Genomic DNA, 20,854 nt, shown 5'->3' with positions numbered 1-20,854 from the left:
GTTCGCACAAAAAAAATATGACTGGTCCCCGATGTGGTCATTTGGAATTTTATTTTAATGTGAAGCGCATAAACCAGTCTAGCAAACGTTTTTTCTGCTCAATCTTACTGAACACAAACCTGCCTTCGTCAGATTTCGGTGTCAGAGAAGGCCACCGGAATCGACAATACTACGCTGCTCGCCTCTTACACAATCTCCATGACAATGTAAACAAATGGCGGCCATGGCGTGCCAAGGAAAAGTCGTTCGAAACAGTGTGCACTTGTAATTTCAGTCGTTAGAAGGTCATAAATTAAGCAAGATGCCGAAAAAAGCGAAGAAGGGCAAAGGGAAAGGAAAGGGAAAAAAGGGGTAAGTTACGGAATATCGCAGAACATTAATTAACTGGTGCGCAAGTGTTCATCAAGTTCAGGTGACATTTTCAAAACACTCTTATTATTTTTCTTAGTCAAACCAAACTGAAATTATTTACAAAATCCCCCAACATTTTTGTACGAGGATGTGACGGACTATAACTTATTTATGGTTTACACAAAACAAATTCAGGAAACCCATTTTACTTTTGTGTAACCTACCATGACCATGTTACGGCATGTAAATGGTGCCCTAAATTCAATGGATCAATAAAAAATAGATTATATGCAAATAAGACAGTCGTTCTTTCACTTTTCCCCTTTCAGAAGCATGCATACACAATTTCCCAAAGACAAGAAAGTACGTACCTAGGCCTTTGATGTGTTATGGAACTTAAAGACCCTAAATTTAATATATTTTTTCAACTTGGCACTGGTGTGGTTGTGAACAAGTTTAAGGTCAATGGCAGTCACTTTTCGCACACTTGTTTTGGCTTCGTACACAGTAAATAAAACATATCCAACAGTAATTTTTTGATATGATATATTTGACAAAAGGCACTTTTTATTTCTTTCATGTTTTGAAAGTTAAAATTAATATTTTGTCCAGAATTATGAAAAATAACAAAAATAACAAAATACCAACCTGTAAACAACGGTATCTGCTTGTTATAGACCCCATTCATTCGTTAAACATTCATTCATTCATTCATTCATTCATTCATTCATTTGCATTAACAATCAACAGCATTTTAATTCTTAATATTGTTATTAATTTGACAATGATACTAGGCATTAAGAGGAAGAAAGCTGAAATATGATCCACCTCTTTTTTATTAACAGGAAGAAAGGAGCAAAGAAATCAAAGAAAGCTGAATCATTATTTGCTATTGCTGCAGCCAATTCTAAAGTATGGGAAACTCGACTGGGAATATCAGAACGTGCAAAACAAGAGTTCAGGTAGGTGGTTAGGCATCAAAGTGCCATCCAAGATTCCATCAGAAGTTGGCATACCTTTTCCATAATTATTTCAATTCATTCACAGGAACAGTCTCTGTATATTTCCTTTTAAAAAAACAAAACATTTTTGTTTTAAAACCATCTATGTTAAGAAAGACAACAAAGTTAAAAAGAATATAAATTGAGGCCGGCTCTTGTGCCCAAGACAGGCGTGCACTACAACTGCTTGCTCTGAATGTGCACGTTAACTCCTTTGCTGATTGCTGATGTTTTGTGTATCTTATGCACAGACTTCTTCAAGAGTATGTGTACAGTTTTGTTAAGTACTCATGCTATTCATGGGTCATACAAAAGTGTACATATTATTTTTGTTTGTTCATACTTGCATAAACCAAAAAATAATTGAAGTCAAATCGTATACATTTGTATAAGTAAATTTATATGTATAATTTAATCATATATATAGACCTCATTGTAAGAAAAATTGAAGTGATGAGGCGCCATTTAAGATATTACCATATTGATCATTGATAATTTTAATCCTTTTGTAGTACTAGTCAGGGTATGTATATATAGACATGGCTTACTTTTTATTGGTTCATGGAGATGTGAATGCTAAGACGTAAATACTGTTCAATCAATGAGATTGCCATAAAGTGTACATGAAAACTAAATTTAATTAATAATCTTTTTAAAATTATAAATTAAGTCATATGGATGAATATATGGATTATTCAGTGAAATGGCCAGCTTATAACAGTCGAATGACACATACAGTTCTACTTTTTAACCCGGTAACCAGCAGTCATTACCACATGTCGGCAAGGCTTCATCCACTTTTTTGAATCTACTAATTTTGGTTGTGCATTTTGAGATATATTTATTGCATTTCTAAATAACCAGCAGTTTTTGTTTGATGGTGAATATATGCTTTATTCTATACCTTCATGGTTACCTTTTGGGGGCTTTCCAGACAATACTTCTGACAGTGAACATCTTATGAGCATCTTTATATGCTTGAATGTTGCATTTCCAGTGCTGATTTGGTGGTTCACAAAATCTAACTAAATGCTGACACAGTTGCATTTTTGTATGTCTTGTATGTCCTATCACAGGGAAAGTGCCAAAAAGCTGATGCTGGAGAACGATGCGTTGCAGACTCAGATGATAAACACAGAACAGGACACAATCGATGTCATCACATACTTGAAGAAGCAGGATCAGGAAAAAGACTTGAAGGTGAGTCAGTGATCACAATTTAAATGTTCTGTAAAGAATAAAGTTAATATCAATTGGTTGAATATCATGATTATATCAATTAGTTGAATATAATAATTGTTTGAATATGAAGATTATAGCAACATGTTGAATACCACAATTATAGCTCTGGTTGAATATCATGATTATATTAATTGGTTAAATATGATTATATAAGTTGGTTGAATATCATGATTATATCAATTGCAGAAATATGATTATATAAATTGGTTAAATACCATAATTATAGCAACAGGTTGAATACTATGTTTATTATACTGGTTGAATATCATGAATATAGCAACTCAGTGTTCTCGCTTCTCCATTAAAACAGGGCGGCCCGCCATGCTATTGCATTTTGCCACGCTATTGCATTTTGCCACATTCTGCTGCCTTCCTTTATTTTTCTGCGCCCCTCTTTATTTTCCTGCACCCTACTATATTTTACAGCACCTATCTCTGCTATTTTGAAATGCACACTCCCCCCCAATGAAAACATTAAATTTTTTATTGATTAGGCAATCTCCAACTGAAAAAACACTTATTTGATGCCAAATTTGTCACATGATCAGAACGGTCATTCTGTCTTTTATGTACTTGAATGTCAGACCGACAACCTCTCTGGTTCAACAAACAGTACATAAAAGACGAGTCGGTTTGTATTTCATACACAATTTTTTTTTACCAAATACTGAGGGGCAAAATAAGGATTACGTCATTCTACAAAGTAAACCAACACATATATGCTTTTCTTCTTCTTGTTTTTTTTTTTTTTTTTTTTTTTTTTTTTTTTTTTTTTTTTTTTTTTTTTTTTTTTTTTTTTTAAGGGTGAGATGTCATGCGGCCACCCTCCTTTAATTTTCACCCAGTGAAAACACTGGCAACTTTTTACTTCAACAGGAATAAGGTTTATTTGTTGGCTCTCTATGGCAATTACATTTTGAAAAACTACTTAAGAAAAAGGGGGTAATATATATATATATATATATATACACATATACACATATACACAGTAGAATCTCATTGGCTCGAATGCCCAACGGTCGAACCTACCGGTATTCTCGAACCAAGAACAATGTCCCGATTTTTTCTCTCTATTAAACCCTTTTATTTTGGTGCTGATTGGTCGAATACCCCTAGGGTCGAACAGAAGCTTTCTCTCGAACCAGTTTATTGGTCCGAACTGTAAAATTAAACATATTTAGCTCGAACGACTAAGTCTATCCAAAGAAATACAAAAAATATTTATGTACGAATTTGTTATCGACCCTTTTACGTCAGTCTTAAAGTAAGTTATTATAAATTCGGAAGTGGAACGAATTCATCCTAAATCATATGCCGGCTTATCGTGTTGTTTATTTAGCACCTATCGGTAATTATCTTTCTAGTACAGACAATTGTACTACGACAATCGTTAGCTGATTGAACCTTGCCTGTAACACCAATCAATTTGTGAGCCTAGCCAGGCCTCGCCGGTTTACTTTTATCATTTTAATCGCTACTCTAAGACTGAGCGTCGGCATATTCTGTTTTTAACTTGAAATACAGGAGAGATCATTGTAATGTAGTGATTGCAACAATAACAGGTAAAGGCCCTCCGCCTGTGCTTCATGCATTCATTTTTTATCAACGTTGTCAATATGTCGCAACAGATTCTACAACAGCATAGTAAAGAACGATTTTTTAAAGAAATAAATATTTATAAATACAGACTACCAGTGTGTTTGTTATTTGTATATTTAACGGTGATAAATAATAGTTACAAATATGTATCTCATCCGACATTTGACGATGACTTCGTTACTCATGAGTCAATCGGACCATCTCACCCAAGCCAGTTTTACGGAAATATGCGAGGTGTTCCAATTGGTTTTTGTGCTACAGAAGCACCTGACAACGGCCGAATGCATGGTTCGAACTACCCGATGGGTCGAACAGACTTTGATGCACCGACAGTGTTTGAGCCAATGAGATTCTACTGTGTATATATATATATATATATATATTGGCTGACTTTGGTGCCTGTTGTATGTTAAAATAGTACTTATGCAGTGATATGTTATTAAAAATAGAAATAGCAGGTGATAGTGAAATTATAGCTGGTTATACTTCTACAAATGTTATGTGACATAATCAGCTTGATACCAAAACCTAGAAGAATGACACAATTTTATCAGTTTATACAAATGGGAATGAGCTATCAAAAACATATGGTTATTAACAATCACAAATTAGATTACAAAACATTGGCACCTGGTTGTGAAACATTTATTCTGTGAATTTTAAAATTTGTTAAATAGATAATGAAAAATCACTGTCAGTAGCTTATGAATGACATCTCTGCCTATGGAATAAAGCTGCATATCTAATGGTTGACTGTGATGATTATGATTTGTAGTTGGAGAGATTGCAGCAGCAGATTCAAGAGAACAAGAAAGAGCACAGGAAGGAAAAAGAAACCATTTGTGAAGACTTCAGCAAACAGATAAATGAGTTGGAGGAGAAACTCGCACAAAAGGGTCGGGAAGTTGAGATGATGCAGGCAGAGCTCAAACTAGTAAAGGAATTCCGTCGAAAACGTGGACAGATGCAGAAAGAACTGGATGAGGTTTGTGGGAAAATACTTATAGTCCATCCCATCCTCCTACAAAAATGTTTGTTTTTTTAAAAATAATTTCAGTTTGTTTTGATATAAGAAGAAAAGTAAAAGAGTTTTGAAAAGAACAATAAAATACTATTTTTGTGCGCAATTTAGAAAACGATTGGCTCAGAAATAAATAACTTATAGTAAATTCCATATTATGAAAAAAGGCATTCTCTGTGTGAATGACTGTAATTGGTTATTTATTATGATATTGTACACAATACATCTGATTTCTTTTTCAAAGAATTGAAGCATTTATGTAGTGTCGTAATATGTGAAATTCAGTTAAAAGTCATGTGTAATCTTGTGTTTTTCCTGATGTGTAAACTCTATTGAAGCCTTTCATGAATTCTTTTTGTATTTGATACTAATGTTAATTCAAAAGTGTTTTTGTTTTCAAATATAATCCTCTCTAATTATTTTGTTTAAAAGTAAATTATGGTTTTTTTAATGTATATATATATATATTTTGTTTTTATATTTTTAGATTAAAGAGGCAATGCATACTGCCAACAGAGAACATAAAACCACTCTGACACAAATGGAGCAAAAATTCTTTGAAGAAAAGGTAATATTATTTTACTCTTCTCAAGTTTATGCACAAAATAACGTTCTCCTTCTGAAGATTGGTAGGACAGACATTTATCTTAATAGTTGATCTTTTGTCTTAGGTTTACAGTCAAAAGATTGAATAAAGTTTCAAAATAAAAGATCAAAGAATGCATGATGACAAAACACTTGACTGTTTACTTTTATTTTCAGATGAGATTACAACAAGAAGCAAACCAGAAAATAGCTGAGTTGGCACAAAAAGCACACACAGAAGCAATAGCGTAAGACCCATTTAAAAATAATCTTTAAAAAGTGTTTGGATATTATATTGAATAAATATAAAAAATACCTAAATATTGAGGGGTGAGGGGTGGGGGGGAGTTTGAAAATATAAACATTACTGAGTTAACTTTTCAGATAAAAATATATTAGCTTTTTCACAAACCCCCAACAACAAAACTTTAAAGATAAAACTTGTAAATATTAACTTTTTCACACACACAAATATTAGGTTATGTTTATCCATCTGTTAATAACATATGTTCACCAACATTTTATTTTATTGTAACGACTGTAAAAAAAACCTACTCCAACATTTTCAGTAACCTTGACGAAACAACAAAATCAGTTTACAAAGAAAATGTCCGTCAAGCAGAAGCTTTGAACTATCACATGAAAGAAGGAGAGATGCTGAAAAATGAAGTGAAAAAACTGCAAGAGGAAAATGAAATGTTGAATGAATTAAAGAAAACTAATGATCTGATGATCCAAGAGAAAGTCATCCAAACTAAACAACAAAAAGAAACAATAAAAAAGGTGAGAGTTAAAAAAATATATGGGAAAATACTGGCAGTATGGAAGAATGATCAGATTAAAAAGACAGTTACAATTTGCTTTCTATTTTTTTCTCTTACATTTTATATATATAAATATTTGGAAATAATACTGACCTACTACTGATAAAACAGAAACTAAATATGAAATGAAACAAACTATCAACTCGGTAATAGTTATGGGCATTTTATGGCACTTCCACCTGTCTACAAATAACACCTTCATATACATTCTGATTATTAATGAATGCATTTTAAACTATCACTTCCACTGTTTTTCACTAATAAAATGTAGTTTGTAATCATTTATTAGGAATTGCAGAATAAACAAGTAAGTCAGTTCTGACCAATTAAATCAGCAGTTGAGGATAAAATGTCAGTGGTCATAAAAAGACTTAATTATGATTCTGATCACATAACACATTTGGTGCCAAATATAGGTCCATCTAGTAGGTGGCTTTAGCCAGAAATTGTCGACACGATAAAAATAAAATACATTTGTTTTCATTTCTCATTGTGTGTATCTAACAAACAAATAGACTCTGATATGGGACTTAATAGATCCTGTTAAAAATACTGGTTAAATAATGCAACAGTGATGTTTTGAAGTCTAGAATGACCAACATATTTAGTATCACATTTCTGTACATGCCAATATTTTATTTTCTTAGACATTTTTTATTGACTCTGTGTATTGGACAACCCATCTTCTCATGATGGTATTTAGACTTGAAAAGTCTGCTAATACACAGGGACATTCAGGATTTATTGGTCCTCTACCAGTCTAACAAGAGGCGTCTATAGGTTTTGTCAGTCTGTCCATTGGACCATCATATAATTTTCTGGACTTTTTGCAATACCTCAAGATAATGAGCTTGATCATGTGGCGTTCCAGATCAAGGTTGACTTTCATGGAGATTTGACCATTTTTGACAGTGTTAGGGCATATTAAATTTATTATATAATTTTTCATTTAGAAGCAAAATTACTGATAAATATTGGATAATTTTTTTTTTTATATTAAAGCTTCAAGAAAAGGTACAAACACTGGAAAAGTCCCTGAGTCATGTTGTAAGAGAATTTGAATCTGAAAAAGATTCCTTAATAATGAAAGCTAGCATTGAAAATGAGGCTTCCAAGGTGGAAATAAGACAGCTGCAGCGTGTGATAGAGATGAAGTCAAAGGAAATGAGCCGGGTTAAAAGGCTTGCCAAGAATATCCTCGACCAGCGGACTGAACTGGAAAGATTTTTCCTTGATTCACTGGAGCAAGTGAAGGCGGAGATCAGTGCCAATCAGTGAGTAGTGATTTTGGTCTTCACTTTATTTTGGATACATAAACAAATATCAGCAACTTTAGTCTGGAAAAATATTTTAATAAACGTATTACGTGACTTAAGTTCACTGTTCCTGTTCTTATTGTTAATGAAATGAGAATATGTTTATCTCCTAATGGATTTTATTAATATTATGCACGATCATGTTGCCCGTCTGTATAGATCATCATGGTCTCAGATTGTGTGCCAGTGAATTCCAGTCCACATTTTATGTATTGTTGGAGTTCATTTTGGCAGTAACAAAAAGCCGAATGAATAAATTAATCAATGAATGTTTAACAACAACCTTGTACAAAAACTATATTGTTTAATGGGTGCCTCAGATAAAGGTCAACGATTGAAAAACGGATAATAAAACATCAATAGAAAAGAGACCCTCGTATCAAATACATCAGTTAGTGTTTTTATATGTCTTTGGTCTGGGATTGGCAGTCTTCCTATAGCCAAAACACCTGATGTGATTCCTGGGAGTAATCACAAGCTTGTCAAAACATCCTTTGGACTCCACTGTTCAGAGATTTGATTTTGAACACCAGGGCCGTACCCTGACCAAAATCCATGGGGGGGCACTAAATTTTATAAATAATTTTTAACATACTATAAAGATTAAACATTTCTCTATTACTGGAGATATATATTGATTCTCAGGGGGGGCAGCTGCCACCACCACCCCCCCCCCCCCCCCCCCGGAGGGTACGGCCCTGAACACAGTTGTATCAATCCATAGATATAGCCAGGACTTTATGGATTGGGGGCACCCATATTAGGAGGGGGGGGGGGGGGCACTTTATTTACAGATGTTATGGGGGTCAAATATAAAAGTTAGTGGGGAAAAAAGTATGTGTGACCCCTTTGGCTACACTAGTGTGTTATTCATATCAGACTACATGTACATGTTATGTGCATTCATGCATTTACATTGGTCCTAACATAATTGGTACTTGTACACTTAATGGAGAATTAATTATTTGTTAATGCATTTGTTAGTTACGGTTGAGTATGATGTATACCTAACCTAAGAACCTGTACTAGTAGTTGTTTTCCCTTGTACTGTAAATGTAGTGACATCTAGATCTTAGCTCACATAGGCCTTAGTTATTGTCATGGCAGTATCCTGATCTGCCAATATGACATTTAGTCTGTTTGCTTCCTTAATGTGAGAATAATATACATCGGTACACACACAGTTTTTAAGTAATTTATTTTGTAAAGAAAAGAAAGGATGTTTGTAGTTTTAACAACCCCTTGGCACATTTAAATTAGGGCTATTTGGTGTCTTAACATGATTGTTCCAACACGTAGTCGAGAAATAAATAGTGAAAAGCTGCGACCACCACATAGGCAACTCCTATCAAATAAGCAGAATGGAATCTTTAACATGCACTTTCCCATAGACAGGACAAATCGTAGCTTAGCCTTTGATGTACAAGCCATGGGACACTGGCTGGAATGGGATAATAATAGAATCCCTTGAGGGCAATCAATCCTGCGAACTATCACACCTCAGACGAGTCCTCTACCACTGAGCTGCATCCTTCTTTGTAAATTAACATTAAATATTGTCTAAGACTGTTAGTAACCATGGTAGGTTCACCATGATTAATCATAAAATTGATGGTAGTGAACAAATACTAACTTAATTTGTATATTTATAGTAACTATTTAATATTTGACATCTGTGAGTTAGTTTTTTCAAAGAATGAAAAATATATTGCAAATGTTAGCAAAATAATTTCTTATAAAATATATTGTTAATGTATTGAATCTTTTGCATCTGACTATTAATAGGGGAAAAGGTAATTTTTCATTTAATATTTATTTTCATTATTTTTCACCAAATAAATACACGTCATATATGCATTATTATATTAAAATCACTTCAAGCAACATTATTTAATTTAATGAGTATAGTTATGTCACTCACTATATACTGGTTTGGCAAATTGTTTGGGTAAGTATTTGAATGTCAGTTTAGTGTGCTTTGTTTACCCAAACAGGTAGTAGTTAGCAGGCTACATGTGTACTTAATTATAATGGACACACTTGCACATACTGGGCTTCAATCCATGACCTGAAATAATTTTATATATATATATATATATATATATAATGGCCAGTGTTTTGAATGTAACACATGATGTTCATTTTGTAACAGATATACATGTATATGTATGTATCACAAACCACCAACACCTGTACAGATTTTAACACTCACTTTATGTTCAGTGTCACTTTAAATTTTGTTTTTAACTGTATACACATGGTTATTATGCATTTTGTCAGAGTTTAAATTATGAATTACCTTTTATAACAGATGTCTACATTTGTCCTGGTAATACTGGTAATCTCAAGAAATCTAGAGTTTAAACAATGTCATATTTTATTACACAAAAACATGTTTATGACATCGGGGCCCCTTTTTATGAAGTGATCTCCTGTGCTACAATCACTGTAAGTGCATATGGTAATAATGCACATAAAGTGATGTTAGTGCTACGATCACCGTAAGTGCATATGGTAATTATGCACCTAAAGTGATCTTAGTGCTATGATCACCATAAGTGCATACGGCAATTATGCACATAAAGTGATCTTAGTCCTAAGATCGTTTGTAAAATCGGGGCCCTGATCAGCTGATTGATTCAAAGAATTATTTTTACAAGGTTTTTTGGTCCTTTTCAAATACAACTCTCATAATCATGTCACACAATTTCAACATGTACATATGCCTAGATTCTTCAACCCCTGCAGTTGCCCACAGTAAACGGCAATGTCATGGAGCCTTTAATTCTCCACAGTACCTTTTTGCCGTGGGACTATATTCAGGGTTTTTTCAATGGCATGTTTTTTTTTGCCGTGGACATTTTCCTAATTGCAGGGGTTGTTTTTACATAGATATAGGCTGTACTACTATGACTAGAATATTTCCTTTAAAATTATGATGTAATATATGATCATTGCAGTAATGATTATTATTATATTGCATTGTTTTAATTATATCATGGCCTAAACATTGTTTTTATATCACTGATTTGTGTATACAGAGATGTACATGCAGTATGCCATTATATCATTAGATAATAATTTAGAATCTAAGATTATTATTGTCAGCATTTTCATTAAGAAAATATACTGAACAAAAAAGAGAAACTTCCGATTTGTACATATAGTATTTGTTGTGTTAAAGAATTCATTGTGTAATGAAATTATATTGGTAGTATTAGCCTTGAGCTGTATTATCAGGATTCATGAATTTTATCGATTATTTTTGCACTGTTAATCGTCGACAACGTGAAGTTCAATTTGCACGTGCATGCATGGTTCGACATGTCCCGTGTAGTATTCGGTCAATTTGTTTTACTCGTCTTACTGACATTGTTGTCAAGTGAACGAAAACGCTTCAAAAACTGTAAAAAAATTAACGTCAATGAACTTCGTCAAGCGCTCATTCAGGAATGGAACAATACTTTAGTCAATTCTATGCACCTGCACTGCAGTGGTCAATTCAAGAGGTGGTCATACCCGTTATTAAGTGGGTGGTTTTTTTTTTAACACCTACCACACTTGGTAAAAATTTCTCCCAGTTTCTGTTAACCTATGGCCATGATTTTTGCACCAGAAGATGCATCATGGAACACTCTTTAAACGCATATATAACAATTATTCCCCCGTTTGCTTTCATCAAGTTATGTTCAAGCAAAGTTAGCAGAAGTTTCTTATTTTGTTCAGTATATAACAGCATACATTGATAAATACATATTACATTATAAGTAGTGTGTTAATTATTACTTCTGATACCATTCCATTCACCCATTGCTAGTAAATATAGATGACATGTAAACAAATACCACCAATATCTATTTAATGTTTACATGTATATGATTTAAGAAATATTTTATCATTGGCCAATTTCTTAGTAGGAAACCATGTTTTAATATAATGTTTACTTTTTATACTCAATCTGTGTACATGTGTTTTACAATTTGTTTGGTTTGAGATACAGGACATATTTACCTAATTTAGTTTGTCCTCTTATTTTTTGTGAATGGCTGTTACATTTACCCTAGTTACGTTAAACCTTGAACCACCTTTAGAAATACTGCCTATACCCCAGTGTGCATCATATAGAATAGTATTTGATGCTGACTAATTGCCCACATATCTCTATAATGCATCTTGCTTAAATCTAGTATAATAGTTTTCACTGAATGTAGCTAGAATAGTATTTGATGATCAGTTGCTTAGGCTTTAATATTAACACTGGACGAGTTCGATTTCATTTACCCATTTAGTTTGCTGTGAACCCTATTTCAGAAGCAGTTGGTAAGACTTATTATTTTCAAGTTTCACAATTTCATAAAGATAATTTTTGACCTGTATGGTAATTCCAGGAGCCAGTATTGCCATGATGCCCAAGTGGCTTACCATCACCGGATGCTTGCCGCACATGCTGGCAAGGGAGAGTACCCCAAGATCAGAACATTCGTCAAATCAGAATCCAGCACTAACAATGTGTACAAGGATTTGGAAGCAGCAGAGAGGCTGTGAGTATTCTGAATTATGATCTATACACAGGCCTACCTGGATATATACAGGCCACCTGAACATGTCACCATCAGACATAAAGTACTGTGTATCATGCAGATTGTGTGCCATCAAATTATTTGTTTGGTATGTGACCATTGGTAAACACAACAGTGCATATTAATGTGTGTCTGGCATAAAATAATAATAATCACATAAAAAAAACCCACACGCACACCCTAAAAAAAACCCCCAAACAAATCCCCTCCAACAACCTTACTCTCATTAATTTCATGATATACACTTCTTACATTTGTGTGCTTAAAGTATCATACATGAAATGTCCTGTATTAACAGGTGGTTGCTATACTCGGTACCAGTTAAAGCATGTGTGACTGTACTTGGTGATGTACCAATGCAAATATAGAAAAATAGAACCAGTGTGAATTTGAAGCAGTTGTTGTTATGCTTCATGTTCAAATTTGAACATTGTTAGTGTGAAGCAATGTTTGTTTACTCTGACTTAACAGAATGTTTTATCTTTTTACACAAATATTATTTTAAGCAATATTTTATACACTCCCAGACTAACATGATCATATAATAACACACACACAAGCAGTAAAACCAATAGGGTCATCAAGTCAGTGGGAAGCATGAATATTTTTGTTCAGTTAAAAGATAGACCTATAGTTGTCAAAATTTAATGTCATACATATATCAAGTTTTAATAATTTGATTTAAATATAAAAAAATAAAAGAGTCAAAACATACTAAATTCTTTGTGAATCAAAATAAATGTACTCAAGTATTGTATACATGATAATATTGTATTTTATGTATTTTTGTAATATATACATATATCTTTTTATCCTATAACTTACCCATGATATCCATGTCATAAACCCATGTGATAATTTAGTGTATTAACCCGGTTAATAATGGTATGCAAATTTAAAGGTACATGCAGATTTGCAAAGTCTCTCGGTAATAATGTGTTGCTGTCAAAGGGTCATTTATTTACAAGCCAACAAGACCTGTATACCTAAGTGTAACATTTTGATAAGATTTAGTTAAAATGCATGACATCACACTAATTTGTGCTAATTATGATGACATTATATTGCTGATAGAGACTACTTTAGAACTGTAATTTACTAAATATGAAAATGTTATTTAGAAGTGTTATAGGATAAACAGAATTCGCTACTCGTGTTTTTTAATATGTAAAATATCAACCTTGTCTAGTTAATCAGTATTTGTCTTGGCAGAGCCTCAACAAATATGATTAACGTAAACTCGGTTAATATTTTACATATTAAAATACACTTGTGACGAATCCTCTCTATAAATATACTTTCATCTTAAAAATAAAATTCACTTTTATATTATACTGGTAAAATAGGAATTTTGTATGTATATACAATATTTCATCATTCTAGTTTAATACTGTTATTTCCTCATGATGTGTTATGGTTCACTAGGGTAGTAGATTCCCAGTGTAGATGTAGATCAACGCTTTATAGTCACTCCTTTAAAGTACATCCGTTTTAGTCACATTCATCCTGTAGCACAAATACCCATAATTCACCATAATAATGCCTTTTTGTTTTACATCTTTGCATTCTATCATTATTTTTTTTCAAACAACCTTTAACCTTCATTTACTTTATCTCATTCCTTTCCCGAAATAACCCCCAATCCCCATTTTTCAGTTTTTTCTTACACCTGTTTAAATGTTAGAGGCAAATTTATTCCCACATTTTGCTTTAAATCACAATATAGAATGAATTCAGTGTCTTGTGTTCCCAGTTATGGTCAAGTTGTCTAATATAATCTCTCTTTTTATTCGCATCTTTCAATTACTAATGCCCAGGAAACAACTGAAGTAAGTTGATATACACCGTATTTGTACTTATACCATATAGTATTACAATATGAAAAATATTTAAGATTACATTTTAGAATTTTAAATGTATATACCGGGTAGTCAAAATGAAAAAAAAAGAAAAAGATACAGTATTTAAATAAACAATAAAAAATGTATTGTGGTGCAGTAGAATAGGCCAATATTGCTAATATCTTAGTGTATTATTCATAAAAATAAAGTTAAAGGCTTCATTTCACTTTTTTGGTGAATTTTTTTTTAGGTGAAAGATTTTTACTAAATATTACAAAGGTACTTTTTTACCTAAATGTACATGTATGCTAGCATAAATTATTTTTTTTTTTGCATCTATTAAATGAAATTGCTTTGGTGAAAAACCATTTATTCATGTGTAATAATGATGCACCAGGTGCCATGATCTCTATATAGTCCTGTATTTATAGTATATGTGGTGATAACAGTATTAAACATTATGCCCTGTTGTAATTACTAGATACAATGTGGGAGGCAAGGTGGACATCTCTGACCTGACATTGGAGCAGAAGGAACGTGTTCTGCGTTACCTGTTCGCCAAGATGAACGGTGCCAACACCGGACAGTCTCCACCCACCAAACAGGAGCGACATCTCAGCATTACAGAAGGAGAGGAGTAAGTTGAAATATAATTATTACAGAGACTATATGGTGGTGGATCCATGAAATAGTTTGTGGGGAGCGGAGGACTAACGGGGAAAGGGCACATGAGCAAACATTGATATCAGAAGGACATCCCAAGAATATATAAAAGAAGAAAACATGGGGCACTTGAATCTTTTTAGGAGGGGGTCCACTGCCCTCCTCGATCTGCTTCTGGGCATAAAATATGTAGTAGCCCCCCTCCCCCCATGAGACATAAAATGAATTAAATTCCAATTATTAAACAGGTGAGCATTATGAGAAGAGCACGTCCATAATTAAAGAATTAAATTTTCTTTTCATCTGTACACTTTACAGCAATCTGATTGGTTAACGGTGCTTACTTTTCTGAACGAAGTTTACACAAACAATACTACAAACATATTTAAAGCTGAGCAAAACAAATTCAGACATATATTAAATCCTGCACATAGATGTGAATACTTCGGATGATTTCCTTGCAAATTTACAGTGTGCACATCATTATTTTCAATTCATAAACTAAAAAATCACTGCGGTCAATTCTTAATTATTACACAACTGAGTATTACACAATAGTAAGTTCAGATCCATTTATTACACAGCGAATTACATGAAGAGTAAGTTCAAATCTATTACACAGCTGTGTATAAATATAAACGTCATACAAGTAAGTTCAAATCTGCAAAAATGTATCAATTTTTAATTGTATTATTCTTTATGTTGAATTAAATTTTCATTTTGTTATTTTAGAACATCACCAGACAGAACCTTTCTGACTCAGGCGACGGTTTCTGACAATTTCAGTAAACATCCTGTCATTCCAAACATCGGTACATCATCCACACTTGATGAGCCGCTTGCAGTGTAAACAGTTGATGAACACTTGTGATATTTCATTCCAAACATCGGTACACCATCCACACTTGATAAGCCGCTTGCGATATAAACAGTTGATGAACACTTGTGATATTTTTAATTTATTAAATATGTTCTCTTTCTGCCATATGGCAAAGAAAGTAAATCCATTGTTAATGGATTTTATTAAAAAACATCCATCATATTAAATAAATAGATGTCCATAACAGATTATTTTATATTTAGCTACTGCAGGTGGTGGCTTTTGATGTGAAATTATATGTACTTTTATAATGATAGAGTGTTTTTATGTACTAAAGCAAACAAAGAGTTCAGTATGTTTGGATATTTTATGTCCTGAATGATATTTGAATATTTTTAATAAAGTCCTGACAAAAAACATTTGTGAAGATAAGATGTACATGGTCCAGTTCTTTTATAGTAAGATCGAGCTGAATAAAGAATACTGCCTAAAAACAAACGTTTGAAACTCAAGGCTATACCTTTTAATAGTTTGTTGTAGAGGGTTATCTGGAAAGGGATGTTTGTTTAATGACACCTCACCCCATTTTAAAGTACATGCACACTTATTGTGGGGAAGTGAGAGGAAACCCACTGCAGCCACAGAGTTCTGTTCATTTAAAGTAACATTTGTTAACAAAATAGTGAAAAGAACTATCTGGTGGAAGTCAACACTATACCAGAATTTGAACACCTCAAGTGACATGGACTTGCCTTACTTTTTCACACTACTTGTGATCATTGTGAAATGCATTGTAGGGTAACTTGATACATTTAGAAGAAGGAAGAAATGTTTCATTTAATGAACACTCTATACATTTTAATTATGGTTATCTGGCATCGGACATGTTATTAAGGACCACACATAATGAGAGGAAACCCATTCATGCCATGTATTGGGCTTGTCTTTCTGATTAGCATCCCACATACCACAGACTTTGTTAAACCAACGTATATATAGAACATTTACTGTGTATTTTACACTATATTGATAAACTTACACATGGAATCACATTAATGGAATGTGGGCCCGATATTGTTTGTGGGTGGTTGGCAGAATGAATGTTAATGCAAACAAGGGATTGGAAACATTTTAGACAACTGACTAAACTACTCTGAAAGCTTACTGTCATTTAAGAGCAGTGCATATTTATTAACCTTTTTAAAAATGTTAAAACCATACTCATTTTTGGTATCCCCTCCAAAAAAACATACATAAAATTTGATTTTGAAAGATTTTTTTTTTTTTTTTTTTTCATTGTGTTTCAAAAGTGTGTCACTGTTAGCATTATCCCCTTATCATCTAGTGTGCACATGAAAATGTTGATAATTGTTTACAGCTCATTAATCTCAGTCTCGGTTAAGTTTTATCACATAATGAGCACTGCATTTCCTGTGGACTGTGATTGTAAGATGAAGTCATGATTGACTAGCAATACTGTTTGTAGTCTTCCTCCTGTAGAAAATAAATTTTGGATTGACGAGTATTATTTTGTTGTTGTCTTTACACAGTATAATCTGTTTATTTGATGACAATGTGATATATCACACGAATAACATTACAAAGCTGAGCTACATGGCCTTATTGCGTGCTAGGCTGGATGAAATGTTTGGTGAACCAGGTACAGAGTCCAAGGTTGGTCATATAATGACAACAGGGTGTTCACCTTGATTGCATTCTGTTCCATTAGTCCACACATTGCTGATACAATACAAACATACTGAAGGAAGGATCAAGGAATGTTTTATGGACATGCTAATTACACTTAAATTTTTTGAAAATCATAGATAACTGGAAATCTGTTAACATGATTTTTACCTTAGTAACAGACTGTTCGATCACATTAATTAAATTGACAGTCTGAGCAACTGTTTCAAAACTGCACTGAAATTTGGTTTCTTCAGAAATTTGCAACTTTTAAATGTAGAATGTGTAACAGTTAACCACTGTTCGCAGTTCACATAAAAGAGTTGTATACCAGCACACATACAGAACAACAGTTCACATGAAATACTGTGCCCTCATAAAAAATTTTTTAACCTTGGAATAAATTAAATTACTGCTGTAGAATATTACCAATGTTAAACATCATACAATGGTTTTGTTCATTTTTTGTTTTAAAAATAATTATTATAACATGACATTATAAAAAAATTGCGGACTTTAATCATTATTTGCTTAAAGTGAATATGTTTTTCAACAATGAAAAGTTAAAAAGTTTGTTCTGTTTAACGACATCACTAGAGCATATTAAAATGTTAAAGTTTGTTTTGTTTAATGACACCTCTGGAACACAATGATTAACTAATCATTGGCTATTGGATGTCAAACATTTGGTAATTCTGACATGTAGTCATCAGAGGAAACCCGCTACATTTTCCTAATGCAGCAAGGGATCTTTTATATGCACTTTCCCACAGACAGGAATGCACATACCATAGCTTTCGACCAGTTGTGGTACATTGGAACGGAAAAAACACAATTAGTTGAATGGATCCACTGAGGTGATTCGATCCTACGATGCAAGCACCTCAAGCGAGCACTTGACCGACTGAGGTAAATCCCGCCCCTAGAGCATATTAATCATCAGAAATTGGGTGTCAAACATTTGGTAATTTTGACATTATAGTCTTAGAGAGGAAACCTGCCACTTTTTTTTCATTAGTTGCAAGAGATCCATTCTAAAGAAAAGATAGCCCATACCACAGCCTTTGATAAATGTTATCCTAGTAAAACAACATAACAATTTAACCTGCTTCACAACTCACAATGAAACTACTAGTATACTATGGATAGATTAGGATAGTGAAAACAAATCCCCATCTCACAAAAACGTGACTTAGATTGTTTTTCCCTTGGACTTTTCATTTGTAAAGTTGTTTTTATCACAGCAAACTGGATACAGTAAATTTAAATGTAAATTTGTTTTAGATATGCAATTTCTTCAAAGTAGAGATGTAGTACACGCCTCACATTAAACACACAGGAGTGCACAGGTACAATCGCAGCCTGGAAAACAAAAGTTTGAATCTAGAATGAAATAAAGTTCATCTCATTCGTATAAATATACATTGATGAGCAGCTAAAGTTAAAAAGTTTGATTTATTTAAGGACATCACTGGAGCACATTGATTTATTAATTGTCAGCTATTGGATGTAAATCATTTGGTAATTTTTAACATTAGTCTTAGAAAGGAAACCTGTTATATTTTCCCCATTATTATCCAGGCATTTTTTACATGCACATCCCACAAACAGGATAGCACACACCATAGCTTTTGACATTGATAACCAGCCAAACAAAAATCATTCCATGTCTACAACTGTCTGCATTAATTGAAGGCTCTGTCTGTTTATCCTGCAATCACTATGTATTGCCAAGATTTGATGACTAGATAAATTTCCATATTTTTAGTCACTGACTGATTAGTTTCACTTTCAAAGACTGTTTGAAAGACAATTTTTATTTTAAAAAATAATGGATATTGTAGGTGCAAAAGCATTCAACATGTGTGGACATACTACTCTGGAAAATAGTAAAGTAATAAATATAAAATAAATATATTAATTTAATAAATTTTTGGTATTATGTGGATTGCTTTAATTAATCTGAAACACCCCCGTTGACTGTTCATATTTAATATTTATTCTTTTTTATTTGTTCTGAGTAGGTCTTTTCTTTACATAGAAAAAATACAAACTAATAAAACGAACAATAATTATTTATTATTCTGTAACAAAATCGCAATAATAATCTTTATTGTGCACAATGTCAATGAATATATATTGGCTATAGCAGTACTCACAGGTTATATCATTAAAATGTTAAAAAGCTAAGAGTAGACATATTATAATCAGAGTAATTGGGATCAGTTAATTTACATTTGTTTAAAAACAATTATAAAATAACTCAGTAGGTCAAGGTTACAAATTACTATCACTGTACACGAGCATACATACACCTCAGTCACTTCATAGTAAAATAAGACAAAATACAATAATATTGCACCATGTTTCAAGACTGGATATCTAGCATCAATGAAGCACACAGGTAAACAGTAAAACGTCTGTCAGTGTTTGACAAGTAATTAAAGTCGACAGCTGTCACTTTTCTCTCCATTGTTTTGGCTTTGTACTCAATACATATAACATATCCAAAGGTTTTTGTATAAGATATATTTTACAAAAGGTACTCCCCTCTCCCCCCACATCTTCTAAAAGTTATTATTTTTGTCTAAAATTATAAAAAATAAACACATAATGACATGTAAACAGCGTTGTCTGCTTAATATAAAACTCAGAACAATTTTAACAGACAAGTAGACTGGGTTTTTTATTTTATAGCCAAATTTGATTTTGAATAACACTGGTCAGTATTCCCATGACGTAACTTTGCATCTCCCTACAACAAACTGGGTACATGATGCTTCCATTTTTAGAATTACTATAATTGAATTCTTTATTTTTTGAAAATTACTAATGCACCCGAATGTGAATAAAGAAAATCTTGCAATTAAAAACCAGAATTCTGCATACATAAATGTCTTGCCTACCTATCAAATCAAATATAGTCCATAGCAAAAAAGGTGCCATGGAAAATTAAAAACTCCACAGCATTACCAATTGCAAGATATGTTGTATTTAATACGTATGAAGCCAAAACAACGGTGCGAAAAGTGACTATTGTCAACCTTAGATCCTGGTTGGCTGTTGTAAATGTAGAGTTGTTTAGTCCTTGTTTAGATAGTTTGTTTAAAATTTTGAATAAAAGCACCATGCCTGTTCAGTGAAATGATGTCTACACAGAGATGCCTAAAATCAGAGCAGCTTGACTATCAGAAAGGATAAGCCTGAACCAAGTGCCAGCCCCAAAGTCAACATGAACGCCATTATCACACCAGCAGCCTCTGCTTGACCCCATGTAACCCGTCTGAAAATAGAACCTCAGTTTGGGTATCATCTGCCATGTATA

General features: G+C 32.9%; 3 protein-coding genes across 4 annotated transcripts in view; 1 reads left to right on the top strand and 2 right to left on the bottom strand.

The window, feature by feature from the left end:
• LOC121371710 (ectonucleoside triphosphate diphosphohydrolase 5-like) overlaps positions 1-2,368 on the bottom strand; it is a 29,611-nt gene extending 27,243 nt beyond the window's left edge. The window contains exon 1 of the mRNA XM_041497803.1: positions 2,269-2,368. The gene's annotated coding sequence lies outside the window, so the exon portion shown is untranslated. The remainder of the gene's footprint in view (positions 1-2,268) is intronic.
• Positions 196-17,368, top strand: LOC121371707 (basal body-orientation factor 1-like). The gene is made up of 11 exons (XM_041497799.1): positions 196-351; positions 1,197-1,313; positions 2,429-2,552; positions 4,969-5,178; positions 5,702-5,782; positions 5,977-6,047; positions 6,369-6,582; positions 7,626-7,897; positions 12,328-12,480; positions 14,842-14,997; positions 15,756-17,368. The coding sequence occupies exons 1-11, from the start codon at positions 302-304 to the stop codon at positions 15,871-15,873; spliced, it is 1,566 nt and encodes a 521-aa protein (XP_041353733.1). The 5' UTR covers positions 196-301; the 3' UTR covers positions 15,874-17,368.
• A 2,222-nt stretch (positions 17,369-19,590) lies between these two features.
• The window catches only part of LOC121371706 (equilibrative nucleoside transporter 3-like), a 42,634-nt gene continuing 41,370 nt past the window's right edge, over positions 19,591-20,854 (bottom strand). For both annotated transcript variants that reach the window (XM_041497797.1, XM_041497798.1), the window contains one exon: positions 19,591-20,812. In XM_041497797.1, coding sequence (XP_041353731.1) covers positions 20,701-20,812 — 112 coding nt within the window. In that variant the 3' untranslated portion in view covers positions 19,591-20,700. The remainder of the gene's footprint in view (positions 20,813-20,854) is intronic.

This window comes from Gigantopelta aegis, chromosome 4 (genome assembly GCF_016097555.1).
Source record: "Gigantopelta aegis isolate Gae_Host chromosome 4, Gae_host_genome, whole genome shotgun sequence".
Lineage (NCBI taxonomy): Eukaryota > Metazoa > Mollusca > Gastropoda > Neomphalida > Peltospiridae > Gigantopelta > Gigantopelta aegis.
This window is presented reverse-complemented; position numbering and strand designations above follow the sequence as displayed.